The sequence below is a fragment of the Beauveria bassiana genome (assembly GCF_000280675.1).
Source record: "Beauveria bassiana ARSEF 2860 unplaced genomic scaffold BBA_S00025, whole genome shotgun sequence".
Taxonomy (NCBI): domain Eukaryota; kingdom Fungi; phylum Ascomycota; class Sordariomycetes; order Hypocreales; family Cordycipitaceae; genus Beauveria; species Beauveria bassiana.
The window spans coordinates 401353-421367 of record NW_007930860.1 but is presented as its reverse complement, the minus strand read 5'-3'; the positions used below and the strand labels follow the sequence as shown (position 1 = coordinate 421367).

At 53.2% G+C, this 20015-nt stretch overlaps 6 protein-coding genes across 6 annotated transcripts; 4 read left to right on the top strand and 2 right to left on the bottom strand.

The window, feature by feature from the left end:
* Positions 1-758: 758 nt before the first annotated feature.
* Positions 759-2502, top strand: BBA_07554 (MFS quinate transporter QutD; the record flags this gene model as incomplete). Its single annotated transcript, XM_008602651.1, has 3 exons — positions 759-864; positions 934-2274; positions 2324-2502. The coding sequence occupies 3 exons, from the start codon at positions 759-761 to the stop codon at positions 2500-2502; spliced, it is 1626 nt and encodes a 541-aa protein (XP_008600873.1).
* Positions 2503-4382: 1880 nt separating this feature from the next.
* Positions 4383-6152, top strand: BBA_07553 (glutamate decarboxylase; the record flags this gene model as incomplete). Its single annotated transcript, XM_008602650.1, has 4 exons — positions 4383-4645; positions 4718-4745; positions 4802-5413; positions 5466-6152. 4 exons carry the CDS (start codon positions 4383-4385, stop codon positions 6150-6152), a joined length of 1590 nt encoding a protein of 529 aa, XP_008600872.1.
* A 131-nt stretch (positions 6153-6283) lies between these two features.
* Positions 6284-7817, bottom strand: BBA_07552 (acetylornithine and succinylornithine aminotransferase; the record flags this gene model as incomplete). Its single annotated transcript, XM_008602649.1, has 2 exons — positions 6284-7552; positions 7668-7817. 2 exons carry the CDS (start codon positions 7815-7817, stop codon positions 6284-6286), a joined length of 1419 nt encoding a protein of 472 aa, XP_008600871.1.
* Positions 7818-9734: 1917 nt separating this feature from the next.
* Positions 9735-14228, top strand: BBA_07551 (ABC transporter, transmembrane domain, type 1; the record flags this gene model as incomplete). The annotated part of the gene is made up of 7 exons (XM_008602648.1): positions 9735-9770; positions 9821-10649; positions 10703-12845; positions 12908-13221; positions 13273-13405; positions 13460-13538; positions 13593-14228. 7 exons carry the CDS (start codon positions 9735-9737, stop codon positions 14226-14228), a joined length of 4170 nt encoding a protein of 1389 aa, XP_008600870.1.
* Positions 14229-14313: 85 nt separating this feature from the next.
* On the bottom strand, positions 14314-16717 carry BBA_07550 (phenylalanine ammonia-lyase; the record flags this gene model as incomplete). Its single annotated transcript, XM_008602647.1, has 3 exons — positions 14314-16328; positions 16387-16493; positions 16548-16717. 3 exons carry the CDS (start codon positions 16715-16717, stop codon positions 14314-14316), a joined length of 2292 nt encoding a protein of 763 aa, XP_008600869.1.
* Positions 16718-17239: 522 nt separating this feature from the next.
* Positions 17240-18875, top strand: BBA_07549 (MFS transporter; the record flags this gene model as incomplete). Its single annotated transcript, XM_008602646.1, has 2 exons — positions 17240-17844; positions 17918-18875. The coding sequence occupies 2 exons, from the start codon at positions 17240-17242 to the stop codon at positions 18873-18875; spliced, it is 1563 nt and encodes a 520-aa protein (XP_008600868.1).
* Between the last annotated feature and the right edge of the window lie 1140 nt (positions 18876-20015).

Genomic DNA, 20015 nt, shown 5'->3' with positions numbered 1-20015 from the left:
GGACAATCCTCAAAGTGGCGTGCCATCATGGCTTTTTCACAAAAGGCCCGGTGACGTAGGATCCTGATGCTCATCACCACTGCCGAGCGTGTCTTGTGTAATCTCTCACAGTCGTAAAAAAACATGGACTTTTACCATACCTGCTCGTAAGTCCGAGCTCGAACACCTAGGTTCAGTATGCGAGACAGCACTAAATAGGCACAGGCATACGAAAGTGAGTGTCCAAACCGCCGAAACATCAGCGCCGCAAGCTTAGCAAACAGGCAAACAGGCTGTCGGGATAAGCAGATGCAAGGATACCCTAGCATCTCATTGCAACCGACGATCAGTAAATGTGCTGTCAAAGGGCGCCAATGCCAAGCTCTCTAGCGGGCCACTTGCTGAGTTGGAGCACCCCTCATGTCCTTCCTATTCGGACCTTTAACCCCGCACAATGTTTCTTTAAGCATAATTTAGGGTTGGCTTGACAAGCAGGCGCTCTGATATTACTGGAGTTGTTGAGATCGGATGGGGAGACCCAAACCTCCGCCCGCCTCGAACCCCGTAGGGGAGGGAACCCGTAGGGGAGGGAATGCGGGGAACTCGTCATTGACATGGTTCGCCCATATAAAAGACTGACCACCTCTCTGAAGGAGTATCCATCTGTCAAGACATTTTTGGACTCCTTAGAATCGTTATCTTCTAGATTCTCCATACGGGGAGTAATCAAAGCAAAATTCCAACTACGTAGCCTTTGTTGCCGCCACATCCATACTGGCATGGGTTTTCTAAGTACTCACGTCCAGGGCACCGCCGACCCTCCAGAAGTGCGCAACTGGTACATCCATTGGATCGCACTCGTTGCTTCCATGTCGGCCCTTGCCAGTAAGTTGCAATCCGCCTCAGAACCCCCCCTCAAGTTTCCAAACCAACCATCCTCATCCTGTTATACAGTGGGTTACGATACCGCAGTCATTGGCGGGACAATGGCCCTCGACGCGTTCCGCAAAGACTTTGATATGCTGGACATGGAGAGAAGAGCGCGCGACACTATCCAGGGCAACATTGTATCCACCTTTCAGGCTGGTTGCTTCTTTGGCGCTCTCATCACCTTCCCCGCCGCGGAGCGTTTCGGCCGCAAAATCACCATTCTCACCGCCGCCCTCGTCTTCTTGCTCGGCGGCACCCTCATGACCGCGTCCATGGGCAACATGAGCATGATTGTGGCCGGCCGCGCCATTGCCGGTCTCGGCATCGGATCCACGTCCATGTGCGTGCCCGTGTACATTTCCGAGACGGCGCCGCCCTCCATCCGCGGCCGACTTGTTGGCATTTTCGAGATTGCCTCGCAAGGGGGCGGCATGCTCGGCTTCTGGATCAACTACGCGACGGCGCAGACCATTTCAAACGACAACAAGTCCCAGTGGATCATCCCGCTGGCGCTGCAGCTGGCGCCGGGTGTGCTGCTGTTTGTCGGCATGCTCTTCAACCCAGAGTCTCCGCGCTGGCTGGCTCGCAAGGACAGGTTCGAAGAGGCAGAGCTGACTCTGACGAAACTGAGAGGGCTTCCGGCCGAGGACTCGTACATTCGCCGGGAAATTCACGAGATTCGCATGCAAATTGAGGAGCGCAGCACTCTTCGTCTCACGCGCCGTCAGCAGTTTGAGAAGCTCTTCCAAAAGGGTGTCCGCAACCGCATGGGTATCGGAATGGGACTCATGTTCTTCCAGAGCTTCACCGGCGTCAACATCATCACATACTACGCGCCTCGTATTTTCGAGACACTTGGCATCACTGGCACCAGCACCAAGCTGTTTTCCACCGGTCTTTACGGATGCTTCAAGACGCTGGGCATGATTGCCTTTACCTTTGTCGTAGTTGAGCGTGTCGGTCGTCGCAACGGTCTCATCTGGGGCGCAGTCCTTGGATGTCTACCCATGTTCTACCTCGGGGGATACGTCCTCAAGGCCGATCCTGCTGGCGCCGCTGCCAACGGCATGACGCAGCGTGACGGAGCGGGATACTTTGCCATGGTATGCGTCTACTTCAACGCCTTTATCATCTGCGCCACCTGGCAAGGTATCACCTGGACGTATGCCTCTGAGATTTTCCCTCTCGACATTCGCATGCTCTGTGTTGCCATCACCACCGCTGTGACCTGGCTCGGTTCTTTCATCATTGCGCGCTCGACCCCGTACATGATCACCGATCTTGGATACGGGACATACTTTATGTTTGGCGGCTTCGTTACTGCCATGGGTGTGTGGGCATTCTTCTGCATCCCTGAAACAAAGGGTAAGCCAGCTGTTGTCCGACGCTTCTTTTCGCATACTTACCGTTGTAGGTGTCATGTTGGAGGACATGGATTCATTGTTCGCGCAGTCGACTTTCAAGACTGTTTTGGCGCAGATGCGAGGCTACAAAATTGGAGGCGGAAGCAGGTCTTCCGGCGCACGTGAGAATGAAGAGAAGCGAAAGAGTTTCCTAGAAAAGGGAGAGGCCGAGCAGGTTGAAAAGATATGACACTAGCTGACCAGCCCGTAGACTTTCGTTGCACACCGTATTTACCCTTGACGACAGTTACGATAGTTTTCTTGGCAGCTCTTCCGGGGCAGCCTGCTGCCTTAACTATGGTATGCGTCGTATCCTCGCATTCGTGAGCTTGATCCTCTTGGTCCGCAATGGTTTCGCAAGCGCCTCTTGGACACAACCCCAATTTTGTAGAGAGGGAGCGTGTTTCCGATGACTTTCTAGGATGCTGTTGTCAGGCTAGACCTTCGAGAAGCCGCTCCTTCGGCGATGATGAAGATTTGTCGGTCGGGAGAATTGAGTGTATGAAGAATGGGGAGAACATGCGGCTAATAGCTTTCTCCTCGCTCGAAATTGGCTTGTATGTAGGTTGCCGTATTGTATTATACTCTGTACGCTGATGAACAATTCTTTTACTTCGGGGCTTCTTGACTCACCCGATAAGCTGATATTCGTGCCTCTGGGCGACGTTTCAGCATGGACCCGTGGTGGTCAACTAGAGATGGTGTCGGACAATTGTCAGCCGTTTTTTCGTTTCAACGATCGATTGGTGGTGCCGGTGCTGCCCTCGCATAGCCTCGCTTTGCATGTCTTGCGCCGGCTGGCTTCTTCGTTGGCGAATAGTTGCTAGAGAGTGTATTCGAGGTCTGTTTTGAGTAGAGCTGCAAGGAGAAATACGGCGTCGGCCATATTTGGAGAGGTTCATGAACTGTCATCCGTTCTCCTTTGTACACTTGGAGCAGCGTACTGTGCCAGAATAAGATTGTTTACACTGTGTGCGCTTTTTCTGTCAAGTAGACAGCCTATATAAGGATAGAAGCCTATTGAGCAGGAAAAGCGTGCTTGTTGACTTGATTTTTGTTGATTTTACCTTTGTTTCTTCGATTTCATGAGGTAGACGTACAGACACAATCGTTGGTGTTGTAGCTATCAGATGCAGGCAGTGGGCTCGATTGGCGAGATGACGTAGTAGTTGGATCAACGATTCACAGGTAGGCAAATGGTAGAGTCCATGAATAGACGTGCGACACAGTTTTGACAGTTCAATTGTGAGATAGGGTAATTTTGGCGGATCATTTTCATTATCGGAAAGAGGAAAAATAGCCACAAACCGAGAATGTTCATTTTCCTCCAAGACTGGTGGGTGCATGCAGGTCATTTGTTGGCAACGCAACGGAGAACAAAGCTCAAAGGCTCACGTTGCCGTACACAACTCGATTGGCCAGCTTTCCCCCCTTGTGAAGCTGGCTGGGTATTCGGGATGGAGCGCCTAGTTAGCGTAGCCGTTTGATCCGAGCTGGTGCATAAGATGGGGCTGGTGCGTGGATGATGAGACTTTTGATACCACCCGGAGGCCTTAGCCATGTAGACAGAAAAGTCGGCTTTTCGATTGGCATTTCGAAGAATAGCCGAATAAAAAAACATTGTCACAATCGGCACAGAGAGGAGAAAGATTTCCCCACTAGCTCTTTGCTCAACTTGGTCAGCAGAAATCTTGGCGATGAAGCTGTCTTGCCCCGCCATGGTAGCTTCAGACGCTAGTGAAGCTACATCTCCGTCGCCAGGAATCCGACCATGCTAGCAAAGCTCGATTGGCTCGAAAGTCGTTGATAAAAGAGCCATTTCTACTCACCAGTGGAGCCGGAATGCTGTTCCTCGTTTCGTGGCGGTGTCAAGTTAGCCAATCCCCGTACGCGACAACCGCTCCAGCCGTTGCACTCAAGGGGGAGGATCGCTGCCCCTCCCCCTCACTCATAAGGTTCACAGCTTCCTCCCCCAAGCTACCTTGATTGTCCTCTTCTCTCTTCCTCTTGAATACTCCTTACATCCTTTTCTTCTCACTACCTGTAATCAATCGCATAATCACCGTCACCATGGTCCATCTCTCTCGCGTCCAGACCGGCCTCGAGGGCCCAAAGGCCGAGCAGTCCACCACCAGCGCCGACAAACTCCACCACAAGGCCTCGCAGCTGCATCTCGCCGACTATAATGACGACTTTACCACGTCCGTCTATGGCTCCCGCTTCGCCCGCGAAGACCTGCCCAAGAACAGCATGCCCGAGGGCGAGATGCCCAAGGAGGTGGCCTACCAGATGATCAAGGACCAGCTCAGCCTCGACGGGAACCCCAAGCTCAAGTGCGTGTTTACTCCTTCACCCAATTGATGTGACTACGGATCAATTTCACAGTTTAACCAACAAGTTCACAGCCTTGCTTCTTTCGTCTCGACCTACATGGTAAGCTCCGCGCCGCGATCTGCTTGCCGCATCAGTCGTCGTTGTACTCATCACAGACACAGGAAGAAGAAGCTCTCAAGCTCATGACGGACGCATTTCCCACCAACTTCATCGACTACGAAGAGTATCCCTACACTGCCGACATCCAGAACCGCTGCGTCAACATGATTGCCAATCTATTTCACGCGCCCTCTGACGACGCCATTGGCACCTCGACCGTCGGCTCCTCCGAGGCCATCATGCTCGCCGTCCTCGCCATGAAGCGCCGCTGGAAGCAAGCCCGCCAGGCCGCCGGCAAGCCCTCCGACCGCCCCAACATCATCATGTCGTCCGCCGTTCAGGTCTGCTGGGAAAAGGCCGCCCGCTACTTTGAGATTGACGAAAAGTACGTCGACTGCGCCCGTGATCGTTTCGTCATCGACCCCGCCACCGCCGTCTCCCTCGTCGACGAGAACACCATTGGCATCGTCTCCATCCTCGGCACCACCTACACCGGCCACTACGAGGACACAAAGGCCATCAACGACCTACTCGTCGAAAAGAACATTGACTGCCCCATACACGTCGACGCGGCCTCGGGCGGCTTCGTCGCTCCGTTTGTCGTTCCGGATCTGGAGTGGGATTTCCGCCTGCCCAAGGTGGTCTCCATCAACGTCTCTGGTCACAAGGTAACGTTTGCTCCACCCGCTCGCTTGACTACGCTTTCGCTAACAACCACAGTACGGCCTCGTTCACCCCGGCGTTGGTTGGGCCGTCTGGCGCTCTTGCGAGTACCTCCCCAAGGATCTCATCTTCAACATCAACTACCTCGGCGCCGAGCAGTCTTCCTTCACCCTTAATTTCTCCAAGGGCGCCTCTCAGGTCATCGGCCAGTACTACCAGCTCATTCGCCTTGGCAAGCATGGCTACCACGCCATCATGAGCAACCTCATCCGCACCGCTGACCACCTCGCGGCCGGCCTCGAGGAGCTCAACTTCGTCATCATGTCCGAAAAGTCGGGCGAGGGCCTGCCCCTCGTGGCGTTCCGCTTCGCCGAGGGCGACGAGCGCGGCGCCATTGCTGACCGCGTCTTTGACGAGTTTGCCCTCGCCGCCCACCTGCGCGCCCGCGGCTGGATCGTCCCCGCCTACACCATGGCCCCCAAGACAAACAACCTCAAGATGCTGCGCGTTGTCTGCCGCGCGGACTTTTCCCGCAGCCGTGCCGACGACCTCATCTCCGACATCAAGCTGTGTCTCAACCTGCTCGCCACATTGGACAAGGAGTCTATGGAGCGCGCCAAACAGTACGTGCGGCAGCACGTCTCGTCGCACGGCAAGAAGAAGCACGAGCACTCGCCACACGAGTACAAGAACGAGGAGCACTCCCTGCAAGGCAAGACGGGCAAGACACACGCCGTCTGCTAAACTCGCCGACGCAACATGAAACGTAAAACTTTTGATACTGTAAATAAATGATGAATATACTTTCTATGTGCCAAAAACTGTGCAAATGCCAAACGCTATATCTAGTCTTGATTTCTCCGGTGTGTTTATGTCTACTTCCTGGTCGCAGCAATGGCCTCTTCCAGGATCCCCAGTCCAATACCAATCTCCTCTTCCGAGATCTTGAGGCTCGGCACGAAGCGCAGCGTGTTGGTGCCCGCGGTAATGACCAGCAGGCCCCTCTCGCGCGCGGCTTTAATCACCGGCGCCGGGTCCTCGGTCATTTGCAGCCCCAGAATCAGGCCCCTGCCGCGCACCTCCTTGACGAGGTCCGGAAAACGCTCCCGCACCTTGGCGAGGCCGGCGCGAAAAACGTCCGACTTGGCGCGGACGTCGGCCTGCAGCGCCGGGTCGGACAGCTTGGTGACCATGTAGTGGGCGAGGCGGCAGGCGAGCGGGTTGCCGCCAAAGGTGGTGCCGTGGTCGCCGACGGCCATCTTGTCGGCGACGCCGTCGTTGACGAGCACGGCGCCGACGGGGAAGCCGTTGCCGAGGGCCTTGGCCGTCGACAGGATATCCGGGTGCGCCTCCTTGGGCAGGTGGCTGTGCGCCCAGAGCTGGCCGGTGCGGCCGAGGCCGCACTGGATCTCGTCGTAGATGAGCACGGCGCCGACGGCCCGGGCGCGGCGGGCGAGCGCGACCAAAAAGTCCTCGCTGGCCGTCTGCACGCCGCCCTCGCCCTGGATGGGCTCGACAATGACGGCGCACGTCTTTTCCGTCACGAGCGCGTCAATGCCCGCCACGTCATTGTACGTGCCCTGCCTGAAGCCGGGCACCATGGGCGCAAAGGGCTTCTGGTACTTTGGGTTGTGCGTCGCCGACAGCGCGCCCATGGTGCGTCCGTGAAAGGCATTGTTAAACGAGACGACCTCGGTCTTGCCGCCCGCCGGGTCCAGCACCTTGCCGACCTTGCGCGCAAACTTGATGGCGGCCTCGTTGGCCTCGGAGCCCGAGTTGCACACAAACACCCTGGCCGCGTCGTGCATGCCGCCCGACGCCCTCGTCACGTCCACCAGCAGCTTGGACAGCGCGCCGGTCCAGGGGTTGTGGTACAGGTTGGACGCGTGGACGAGCGTCTGCGCCTGCTGCGTCAGCAGCGCCGTGAATTCCGGGTCGCAGTGGCCGAGCGCCGTGACGGCGATGCCGGCGGTAAAGTCGAGGTACGGCCGGCCCGAATCGTCGTACAGCCAGGAGCCCGCGCCCCGGACAAAGACGGGCGGCGGCCGCGCGTACGTGGCCACCATGTAGGGCGCGTGCTCGCCGACGAGCGCGGCGCTGGCCGAGTCGGCTGGGGGGTCGGCGTTGGGGAGCTCTGTGTCGCGCTGTAAACTGTTAGCCATGTCCAATTCCATTCGGAAGCGGTTTATCTTTCCATCTCTGTTCGAGCGAAGCGAGGGCCTTGGGGGGGCCGGGGGGCAAAGAGGCAAGAAGACGTACGTTGAGTTTGGACCGAGTCGAAGCCGACGGGTTCAAACTATCGCCGACACCGGCGGTGGCATAGCCGCGAGCGAAAATGGGCGCCGCTGGGCGTGACAAGGCGCGCAAGGCGGCGGCAGAGTGCCGAGACAGAGCCAATCGAGACGCCATGACTTGCAATAAAGTGAGTCCCTAAATTTGCGTTCGATGGGAAAGGAGAAACGGAGGCGGCGTGGTGGAAGTGAAATGAGCTAGGTAACTATCAGAGGAGGATCGAGCTGAGGTGGGCCAACGGTACTTTTTCTTTTTTCTATCAGCAGCAAATTGATGGGGTTTATCGATTAGTGCGCCCTTGGCGTATGAGTCGAATGACATCGGCCGCCCAGCGACGTAGTAGCCATGGGTGAGCGGTAAAATCACTCATGAAAGCAGCGTCGTATTTACGAACTATTTTCACTTTCAATGTATCGTGCAGTTGTATCCATTTTTGAGAGGTGCTGTCTCATCCTGGCAAGGCTCATTATTCGCTCTCGGTGCGGCAGTTGGTCCCCCATTCTCAGCATCCACTCCCACGGATGTTATTAGTTGAAGTATATGGCTAACTATTATTATATCGCTATGCTAGTAACATATCTACACAGAGACGTCTAGGATAATGCCTCACGAGACACAAGCACGACCAGCACGGCCCGTTGTTCTGAAATATCGCATACACTTCATCAGCTCATGCAATTTATGTGCCTTGGTCTCGACGCTGTGATGATACGAAATCACCAGATCGATAAGATTGCACAAGCGTCAAGATGATGGACGTTTTGCACTCGATTTCCTTCCGGTCCACTAGCGACATATCAGGTTCATCGCGTTGACGTCTCGTTCCTAGACCGCGACGACCTAGGCGCGCTACTTGTACAAGTCCTGCCACAAGGCTGAAAGTGGCCTCTTGGAATAATTTACGCGACAAAAGCGTGACAGCCGGGAAAATAATTCTGAGCGCCGGCCCATGAACAAAAAAAATGCTGAGTCTCCAGGACGTATGTACAGATCCGGGCCCAATCTTCCCACCTTTTGTCAGCATTGAATTAGTTTTTCAGTCTATCGGTGCTGGCAGAGCAAGAATGCTTCACCATCAGCCAGCTTCGGTGCGTCAAGGTACGTAGCACCCCAGTGGCCAAGATCTGTCACGAATTTCTCGACGTCGCCAAAGCCGCATTTCAGATATAGCTTGTCCCGCAGGCAGCCTGCTTGAGTGCGCACGCCATAGCGGCGTCCTCAGGAAGAGCTGGCTGAACTTGTAGTGGCATGTCTATTATAGCACAATTAGGCCGTGATCATCAGACGAGGACTCAGTCTTGGATGTCTTTTTCGAGGTACAAAGACTTAATGGATATAATACCACGAGGCGGTTACAGGGGGGTCGTCGAGTTATGCTCGAATTATGAAAAAAATAATTGGGCCGCGAAGACTAAGTCCTCGTCTCATGATCACGGCCTTACGCCCGTTAGCTGCACATAACAATGATACGCCCGCGACAAGAGTTTTGAGGAACCAATTAGCGGACTTGCAACCCTTGCAAATATTAAAATCGGTACTGATCCTGCTTAGATTCCGTACACGGCGATGACAACTAAAGACTGATAGTCAGGATGGCTGCATAGCCCGGTTGAAAACGCGGCGGCCCTAGCTCCAAGGCGGCCCCAGAGAATATGCAAACGCGCAAGCCTCAACGCAAAAGTTCCAATACACATAAAACGCTCGCGGCTTTGGTCGACTCTGCACGACATGGTACATTAAGATGCAGTCAGCATGGTATCCACGTGATGTACGTGTAGTCAGAAGACTTTGATTGCTTGGGTGGTCTGGAAATGTCCCGGAAACGTTCTTCCCATCATTTCAACTCGGCCAGCCGTTGGGATGCTCTTCTCTAACTGTGGCAGCGATGCCTCAATTGGAACTACCGTGCTAAACTGCCGCGGGGGTTTTGATTTCACGTTACGTTTTGAAAATGTGACATTTGCAATTGCACCATCGGCCGCGTTTCTGGTCCTGTCGTGGGCACGCTTGCTTTGGCTGTGGCGGAGACCAGCCATGGTTCAGTCACGCGGCATCTTCTACCCGAAAATGGTATGCGATGAGACCAATAGCTTGGCAGTCTACTAATCTACTTCGTACAGATTATATCAATCGTTTATTTATGCATGCAGGTGGCACTCGTTCTTCTTGTTACCACGCAACCCGGAGATGCAGCCCCAACCCTCGTCGCCGCCGTAGTGTGTCCAATGTTGGCCGCCTTGTGCATGACAGCTCTATCCTATCTCGAGCATCAAAGATCGCCGCGGCCATCGCTGCTACTTGCCGGATATCTTTTGCTGACCACTCTCCTCGATATTGCTCGCTGTCGCACCTTTTGGTTGGCCTCGACAGACAGCAGCGACAAGGCCGTCGCAGCAGTCTTTACCGCCGCGACCGCCACAAAGGCCGTATACATGGCTCTAGAATCCATGCACAAGAGGAAATGGATTCAATGGCGCGACAACCAACCGCACAGCCCTGAAGAGACCTCGGGTCTCATTGGCCTGGGCGCCTACACCTGGGTCAATTCACTGTTCCTTCAAGGCTACCGAAAGGTCCTGCATTTGCAAGACCTGTTCCCACTTGACACTGCCATGAGAAGCTCAAAACTATACCATACTTTTTCGCAGTTCCTGGAATATGACTTGCTTAGAAGAGACAAAAACGGGCTCGTGAGAGCGCTGGCCCGCACGTTAGCCGTCTCTTTACTGCTCGCCATTCCGCCACGTTTATCCGTGGTCGGCTTCACCTTTTGCCAGCCATTTTTCATCAATAGACTGCTCGAATTTCTCTCTCAAAGTCCCAGCGAAGACTCGCGAAATACTGGATACGGGTTGATTGGCGCAAGCATATTGATCTACGGTGGCATAGCCCTCTCCATGTCGACATACCTATATCTACGCACACGATCGCTTCAAATGGTGCGCGGATGTAAGCAGCCCCCGAACACTCTTTTGCAAATCAGTTTCACCTAACGATAACAGGTTTGGTTTCTGCCATTTGCGTCAAATCCACCGAAATCCAACAAAGTGGCGATGAGCCTGAAACCCTGACCCTCATGAGCGCAGACCTAGAGCGTATTCGCTTTGGTTTGAGATCCATGCACAATTTATGGGCAAGTCCCATTGAGATTGGTCTTGCAAGCTGGCTGCTTTATAGGCAGTTGGGTCTCGCCTTTTTGGCCCCCGTTCTTGTCGTGGCCTGCTGCACCGGTGCCATTGCCTTGACAGTCAAACAGATTGAAAGTGCGCAGAAGAACTGGATGGATTCGGTCCAGAAAAGAACAGGCCTGACGTCCTCTCTTGTTGCGCGAATGAAAGCTTTGAAGATGTCAAACCTGACCACACCAATCATCAACTCCATTCAGAATCTCCGCGTTGAAGAGCTCTCTGCTGGAAGCCGCTTCCGAGGGTTGCTCGTCCTCACGGCAGTGATTGGCTTTGTGCCATTGCTGATGTCGCCTGTCTTCACTTTTGCCGTCACCCAAAGGTCTCTCAACTCGACCAAGATATTTACTTCTCTCTCGTACATGGTACTACTGGCCAACCCTCTCTCTGCGCTATTTCAAGACATTCCCCAGTTCTTTTCAGCTCTCGCTTGCATTAGCAGGATTCAAAAGTTTCTAGAATCAGACGCAAGACAAGATTTTCGGTCTTCCAATGGCGGCTCCGAGATAAAGGAGAACATTGACGCTCTCGCCAGCCAGGGCATCACCGTACACAATGGTAGTTTTGGTTGGGAAGCAGGCAACATGGTCCTTAAGAACATCAATATGCAAATCCGACCGGGCAAAATTACTTTAGTCTGCGGTCCCACCGCGTCTGGAAAGTCAACATTGTGCAGCGCGTTGCTCGGCGAGGTTCCATTCCACACGGGTGATATCATCATGGACAACAAGAGGGCCCCTATAGCATTCTGCAGCCAAGATCCAGTTCTCTTCAATGGCACCATCAAGTACAATGTACTTGGTGGACACTGCCCTAACGAAGAAAGATACAGCGATGTTTTACGAGCGACTTTGTTGCAATCAGACCTCCAGTCCGAATCGCTTCCCCTCGGCGATCAAACGAACATCGGAAGCAACGCCATCGCTCTGTCAGGTGGGCAGAAACAGCGTCTCGCCCTAGCGAGAGCTTTGTTCGCAAATACAAAATTGATGTTACTTGATGACGTCTTTAGTGGCCTTGACAACAAAACGGCAAAGCAGCTGTTCGAAAATGTCTTTGGAAGTGGAGGGTTGCTGCGACAACGTCAATGCACCGTCGTCCTATGCTCCAACAACCCCAGCCACTTTTCATATGTCGATTCTATTCTAGCGTTGGGGCCGGACGGTAGTGTTATTGAACAGGGATCCCTCGATGAGCTCATGCAGCTTGAAAATGGGTATATCAAGACACGCTGCAAAGATATTCCGGATTGTGATGTGACAGAGCAGGACGTGATCACCAACACTACCAATGATGAGGTCAAGGCGCCATTGCAAGACGATGCCATTGACAGCGAGCCAAAAGGATCCGATCTCGATTCACAGCGAAGAAAGGGAAGCCAGGGCACATACAAGCATTACTTTAAGTCTGTTGGCTACATGCTTTCCCTCTCGATCTTTGTTTGGGGCGCAGCAATCGGCTTCTCCCAAAACTTTCCGACTGTTTGGCTAACTTACTGGGGCAATGACTTGTCTTTATCAGCTCCTCAGCATTCCTCGAGTTACTATATTGGTATTTACGCGCTTCTCAACGTAGGCTGCATTATCTGCTTGGCTGCACTCGGTATCACGGTATTCTATGCTGCAGTTTCCACAGCTGGGGCCAAGTTGCATGGCGATGCGCTGAGCATACTTCAGCGTGCTCACATGTCGTTCTTTTCTGAGACGGACCAAGGGAAGATTGTCAATCTCTTTAGCCAGGACATGAACTTGATTGACACGGAGCTCCCCGCTGCGCTTCTCAACGGCGTCTTGGCAGTGTCCATGGCTATTGGTCAAGCTGCTGTCCTCAGCACCACGTCGGCGTATTTGGCCATCAGTTATCCCTTTCTCATTGGGTTTCTCTGGATTATTCAACATTTTTACCTGCGGACTTCTCGTCAGCTACGGCTGTTAGACCTGGAAGCCAAGAGCCCCATGTAGTAAGTCGCATCCTTTATTTTAACAACTCTGATGGCAAGAAAAACGACTGATTGGTTTGCAGTGCGCATTTTACGGATATTTCGAAAGGAATTGTGACGATTCGCGCATTTGGGCTGGTCGATCAACATATTGAAACGGGGTTTCGACTTTTAGACGACTCCCAGCGACCGGCCTACCTTCTTGGCATTATTCAGAACTGGCTCATTATGGTACTCGATCTTGTTACTATGGTCATTGCTGCTCTGTTGAGCTCGCTTGCAGTCACGCTCCGATCCAATACGGGCTTCACAGGCGCTTCGCTCGTGACCCTGATGTCGTTTGGTGATCAATTGACGCAAATCGTAGTTTTCTTGACATTACTCGAAACCAGTCTTGGTGAGAGCTGCTCAATGGGAGCCAAGAGCCCGCCGCTGACACAAACGATAGGTGCAATCACAAGGCTACAAGAATTTGGTAACAATGTGACATTGGAGGAAAAAGCCACCGAAGTCGTGAAGCCCGGAGAAAACTGGCCACAGCATGCGAGCCTGGAACTTACCAACGTATCTGCAAGTTACAGGTAGTGATTCTTTACAGCCGCCCCCGAAATCTAGTGCTAATCCGCAAATTCTAGTACGTCAACTGAAGGTAAACCGGCTGCACTTGCGCTGCGAGATGTAAATTTGATGATTCGCGATGGCGAAAAAGTCGCGGTATGTGGGCGCACAGGCAGTGGGAAATCCAGCCTCATTTCTCTGCTTTTGAAGCTCCTGGATCCAATGCCCACTGGAGGGGGCTCAGTCCATGTCGATGGTCTGTCATTTGACCAGATAGACCGTTCGACTCTACGTGCTCGATTCATTGCAGTCCCACAGGACGCTGTTTTCCTGGCCGACGGTACAACATTCCACGAAAACCTAGATCCGTACGCCGAAGCCGATGCTCATGATTGTCAAGCCGCTCTTGAAGCCGTCACCCTTTGGCAATACGTCCATGACCGCGGTGGACTGGCAGCACCCATGAACCCTAGTTCGCTGAGTGCGGGACAGAAGCAGCTTCTTGCTTTGGCAAGAGCTATTGTGCGTCACAGGTTACGTGTCAAGCAGCAGCTAGGTACCACCAACCGAGAGAACGTGACCGACGAACCCGGTGGGATATTGTTGCTGGACGAGGTGAGTGCCAACATTGACCAGGAAACGGAGCTTGTGATGCAACAAGTCATCAGAAACCAATTTGCAAAATACACCGTCATAGCGATAGCGCACAGACTCAACATGATTATTGACTATGACCGAGTTGTCGTTATGGATCAGGGACGCATAGTGGAAATGGGAAGTCCGAGATTACTTTCCCAGCAACAGGGGTCACATTTCCATGCTTTGTGGCATGCTGGAACGGGCTAGAGAGCAGTGTATTGAGTCTGTCAAATTGCAAAAGAAGCTTCCATCTATCTATGGACCTGAAAACGTTGAATGCTAAAGTATCTATCTAGTGGGATCCGTTGACGTCGAGCTGACCATTGGTAGGTTGATGATCATTCTGGCTACTCTTCAGCAAATGGCCATTCTGGTCGCCGTTGGCCTGAGCGCCGTTGCTGTATTGCTTGCCATTGGCGCTCCATTTGACATCTTTTGAGGCGCCCACAAACTCGAGCATGGCATCAGCAAAGGAGCCAGCGCGAATGGCCTCGTAGATGATGGAGACCCATGAGCCAATCGTCTTTTTGGGGCGGCCGTCAATCATGTTGCCATCCGCTGCACCAGCAACCGGGTGCTCGACAAGACCGCGATGCATGGGCACACCGAGTTGCTCCCTCACAAACAGGTACATGGCTTTCGTGCCGTCTCCCAGAAACCTCGAAGTAGTGGGGTTGCGGAAGAAGCTCTCGCGATGGGCCGTGTAGGTCTCCAGCGTCAGAGCGGACAAGGCCTGGCGGGATTCTTCGAGCTTGCCCGCGCTGAGACCATCAACTCCAACCTGGGTCGAGTGCATCACCATGACAGTGACAAGCGTCTCAGAAACTTTTTCGCAGCGTTCGTCAGCGTCGAGGTGAGCAGTGCGGTACCAGGCATCCTCAAACTCTCTCCAAAACAGATGGAAAAACGTTGTCGATTCAGAGGCTTCCTTAACCTGGGCGTTTTCCTTGCCACCAGTCAAGGTTGAAATCAGGTCTCTGATTGGATCCGTGAGGCGGATGAGGAAAGTTTTGTGCATGGTACGTATATCAACGCCTTGACACGCTGTATACATGCAGTTGGCGACAATGAGCGAGAGTACCTCCACAGCCTCCATTGTTTTCCTCGCCGACAAAAGTCCAAGAGAATTGATGGCTTGGTTGTGCATCTCTGCTGATTGGACGTGATTACTGACGGGATTAGCCAGGAAGCCTAGCTCTGATGTGTATGCCGCAGTGTTGACGTCTATTCCCTTGAGGCAGAAAGACAGACTAGGGTCGTCGGCAGCTAAATTGGGAGGTAAGCCATTGCTCAAATCATGGTTGATCATTTCAGACGTCTGCGCGAAAAGCATCTTGCCAATGCTTTGCAGCGCTAGGCGAATCTTCTCCGTGGCAGAGGTGACAGCTGCGGCCTGGAAGTTGGCTCCGCAGTGGATGTCATTGTCGGCCACATTCACAACGGGGTTATCGGTGGTGGAATTGATCTCAACAGTGAGCTGCTTCTCCGCGCTCATGAGGTCTTCGAGGAGTGGCGAGAGCCATTGCGGGGAGCTGCGCAGGGCGTAACGTTCCTGTGCCAGACCAGCCTTGAAGCGATCCTTTGTTTGCTCGAGGCCGTAGACGAGCTTCGAGCCCTTGATAAAGGTGCGCATGTTTTGGGCGGCTTCAATCTGTCCAGAGTGAGGCCGTACAGCCGCGATGAAAGGATGTGCCCATTCGTCATTGGCGCCGAGAGCCTCGGAGGACAGCGCCGTCAGCATCTGCGACACGAGCGCGAGCTGGTTGGCTTCCCAGAGACCGAGAGTTGCCACGGCTGCGGCAGCAGATGTACCATTGATCAAAGATAGGCCTTCTTTGGGAGAGAGAACCACGGGCGTGATGCCTGCCCCTCGGAGGGCTTGCTCTGCCGTGATGATCTTGTGACTGCTGCTGATTTTGCAGCCAACGCGCACAAAGATATCCGGACTGCCCTGTATAGCGCCCGAGACGTATGACAGTGGCATGAGGTCCCCTGAAGCGGAAATTGACCCTCGAAGCGGCACGATTGGCACAATGTCATGGTGCAGGAGTTTAATCATAGTCTCCACGGTATTGGCCGTAATGGCAGAGTGGCCGCGGATGTTGGTGTTGCAGCGGAGCAGCATTGTTGCGCGAGTCCAAGCACTGGGCATACTGTGAGAGCCTAGATACTCATTGCTGCTTTGAGTATCGGATTTATCCTCGGCAGTCAGGATGGCGCTTTGGGTATGTTGCATAAGAGCCCTTTGCAATGCATAGAGGTCCTTTGTGCGTGTGTCGGCACTGCCGCCAAAACCCGTGTTGACACCTGAAAATTAGTTAGACGACTTCTCATTCGCACGTTTTCTTAAATAGTACACATGTACCGTATAAGAAATATCCCTTATCGAGATAGTCGTGTAGGGTTGAAACACTCGATTCGATGCGAAATTGGACGTCAGGGTCTTTCTTGACGGTGGCTTTGCAGCCGTGTCTGAGCAGTGCATGTTAGCATCGCAATACTAGGGCACTGTATAAGATGAATCACCTCGCCGTTGCTACTACAGCTGCAACTTGAAGCGACTCGCCGTTGATCTCGAACGAGCCATCTCGAACGAGCTCGCGCAATTTATTCCATGACAACAACAGGTTGTCCGTATGGGGAGTTGGCCATCGCTTGTTGATGCCACTGGGAACAACTCCATTGCTTTGGGCCATGACTGATTCAAGAGACACTAGGTCCGGCGTTCTGTCGATAATGCTGTCTGGGTTGTCTCTTTTGGCAGTTATTGTTCACCTAGTTCACTTTTTGCGTCTTCATACAAAGTCAACATAAGATGATACAATATAAATGTACTGCTATAGATCTTTCGTTCGCAGACTGTGAGAGCGCCACACACCGGGGTGGGAGTATCGAACATCGTGACGGATACGAGAATCCTGCTCCTTTTGATTCGAAAGACTCGGAAGCAGGCTTAGTCATGAGATGATACGCATATTGACCTTGCATTGCACGGAGTGGGGATCAAGCTGCAATATAGGGAAGAAAGGGGGCATGCAGCATGTAAGACACGTGAACTCGGGCACATCACAGCCTGATTTCAAAAGGTCCGATATTCAAGCTTCCAACGGGCAGGCACAACTTGCCCAGGATCGATAGCAATTTCAGTGACTAGAATCCATTCCTAGCCAACTAGAAACTGTCGACCTGCCACCACCCAGCAGCCCGACTTGACCAATATGGCGTCCCCTTCGGAAACGGCCGCCTTGCTCTCTGGCCACGGTGACGGCGACGACGTGCAGAGTACCACTCGGTCTGAGGCTGCAGCTGCAGCTGCAGCAGCGCATCACCACCGCCGCCTCGTGCTGAGCATTGTTCTCATATCTGTTGTCGCGGCAGACTTTGGAAACGCGCTTTCCCTTGCGCCGCAGCTAAAACTGTACGAGTCGCTCATTTGTAGGCGAATTTTTGGACGCGTGGCTGCCAACGACGGCGACGGCGGCGACTTGATCTGCAAATCGCCCCGAGTTCAATCTGAACTTGCCATCCTCATCGGATGGAAAGACACCTTTGACCAGATTCCCGGCATCACCTTGGTCCTCCTGTATGGATGGGCAGCGGACGTCATCGGGCGCAAGCCTGTATTGCTGCTCGCGTTGGGCGGCCTTTTCTTCGAGGATGTCGCCGTTCGTCTGCTCACTTGGTGGGCTTTTACGACGACGCCGTCATCATCGCTCAGACTCATTTGGCTTGCGCCAATATTCCAAGTGATGGGCGGTGGGCCGGGAACCGCCACATCTATGGCGTATTCCATAATTACCGACACATTCTCAGCAGCAGATCGGTGTGTTTTTTTTTTTTCTCTCTTGTCAGTTTCATCGTTTTTCGATTCATGTCTTTCTAACTGCAATTGACAGCACATCTGTTTACTTTTATCTCGGCGCGGCGATTCTTATAGGAGAGTTTCTGGCGACTCCACTGAGCGCGTTGCTCATGACCTGGACGCCGTGGCTCCCATTCCTGGCAGGCACTGGATGCCAAATCATTGCATTTTCGGCAGCATCTTTCCTTCCAGAAACGAAACGTGCGGGGGCGGCGGCGAGTACTGTTCCTGTTCCTGTTCCCCAAGCCGCTGAATCAATGGTCAGCGGTGCAGCAGCTCCTGTGAAGAATTCCTGGTTTTGGCAAAAGTGTTTTGACTTGGCCAGCGCATTGAATGCCCACTGGAAAACGACGAGAAGCAGCAAAACTGGTTTCAATACAACGTGCATGTTTGCATCATTTCTTACGGCGAGTGTTGGATCCTCGTCTCTATCGTTCATGACACAGTACGCCTCCAGGCGATTCTCTTGGTCCATCCCGAAAGCTAGTCTTTTACTGTCATTGAAAGGAGCCATCAATATTGTTTGCCTTTTAGTGGTGTTGCCCAATGTATCCCGAGTCTTGAGCCAGACCATGCCAGCAACCGCGAAAGAGCTGCGAATCGTCAAAGCTAGTGTCTTATGCTGGACAGTGGGCCTGGCTCTCATGGCTTTCGCGGCGCAAGCCGCCCCCTTCATTGTCGGCATCACGATACTGTCTCTAGGTTCTGGCTATCTGGCAAGTCTTAGAAGTCTCGCCAATGCCCTGGTACCTCAGGCACAAGTTGGACTCGTCAATGGCCAAATTGGTCTCGCGACGGGTGTCGGATCACTGGTCGCAGGGCCGTCCATGGCTGCTGCTTTCCAGCGTGGCATGAGGTTAGATGGCCTGTGGTCCGGCCTTCCCTACATTATTGCAGCGGTACTTTTCTCGGCGGCGACAGCTCTAGCCTGGTGCATCGATGTGACCAGCGACTCTCATTCGTGCGCGACATCATCAGCTGACGAGGACTGAAGCACAACCAAATGCAGAGCCATCAGCGTCGAAATTACGAACAGAGATGTATACTTGTTACACATATTGCCCTATTTCATTTATTATATCTTTGTTCCGTGAGCAATCAAGAGCTCCACGATGGGAAAGTTCTCTGCCTCCACAGCAAGATCGACAGCTTTCCGCCCCTGTACGTCCCGAGCTTCCAAGTCCGCGTTGTACTGCAATAGCAGTGTTACCAGCGCTGCATTCCGGTAATAGACAGCCAGGTGAAGAGGTGTCATTCCCAGGTGGTTTTGCATATTGATGGTTGCCCCGTTGTGCAACAAAAGCCGCACAATTTCCACGTTTCCCGTCACAATAGCACGATGTAGTGTAGTTTGATGCTTTGTTGGTAGAATGCGGCTATCCGCGTTCCTTTTCGATGAATTCCCATTTCCGGTCGCACAGACGGCATTTGCGAAGGGGTGACTTGACGCAGCGGGGGCTTGCGGAGCAATTTCCTGAAAGCTCCAGGCACTGTCCGCAGATGCAGGTGGCTCGTTTGGTTCGGGAGAAGCAGAGGTAATGCAGCCTCCTCTCACAGCATTGAAGCTGTTACTTACGACTTGTGTAAGGGCAAGTCTAGTAAATAGATCGTCGTGATAAAACGAAACTATGCCATCATCCCCCTCTAATGGAGGTGGTGCGCTGTCATGGTAGGTGGGAGAATGGCCAAGCTGTAAGCCCTCCCAACCAGAGTCAGAGACAAGTTGTGGCTCAAAAGCGCCCAGCAAGTCTTGAATTACTTGACTTCTCTCTCTCTGTTTTCGTTGCCGCTCTCCTAACCCCAAGTCAGGCGACTGTCCTGTGTAACTAACGGAGAGACGTCACTTACTCGAAAGTCGCTTACTTATGCGATCTTTGCTGCGCTTCTCTTTTGACTGACAAGATAGCATTTTTCGACTGTGTGGTTGGGGCATTGATCACACAGAAGCACCTCCCTCACAATGCTACGCGCGGGGAGGGGTGCCGCATGTCACGCAGAGCAGTTATTAGTCACGGCATGCTGAACGAGGCTGAATCGTACATGCGGAAATTTGTGCCTGCGAGCGGCGGTAGGTCCGAATATCCAAACATCCATCATTATCGGATCCGGTGCAGCTGCGGCCTGTCACCTGT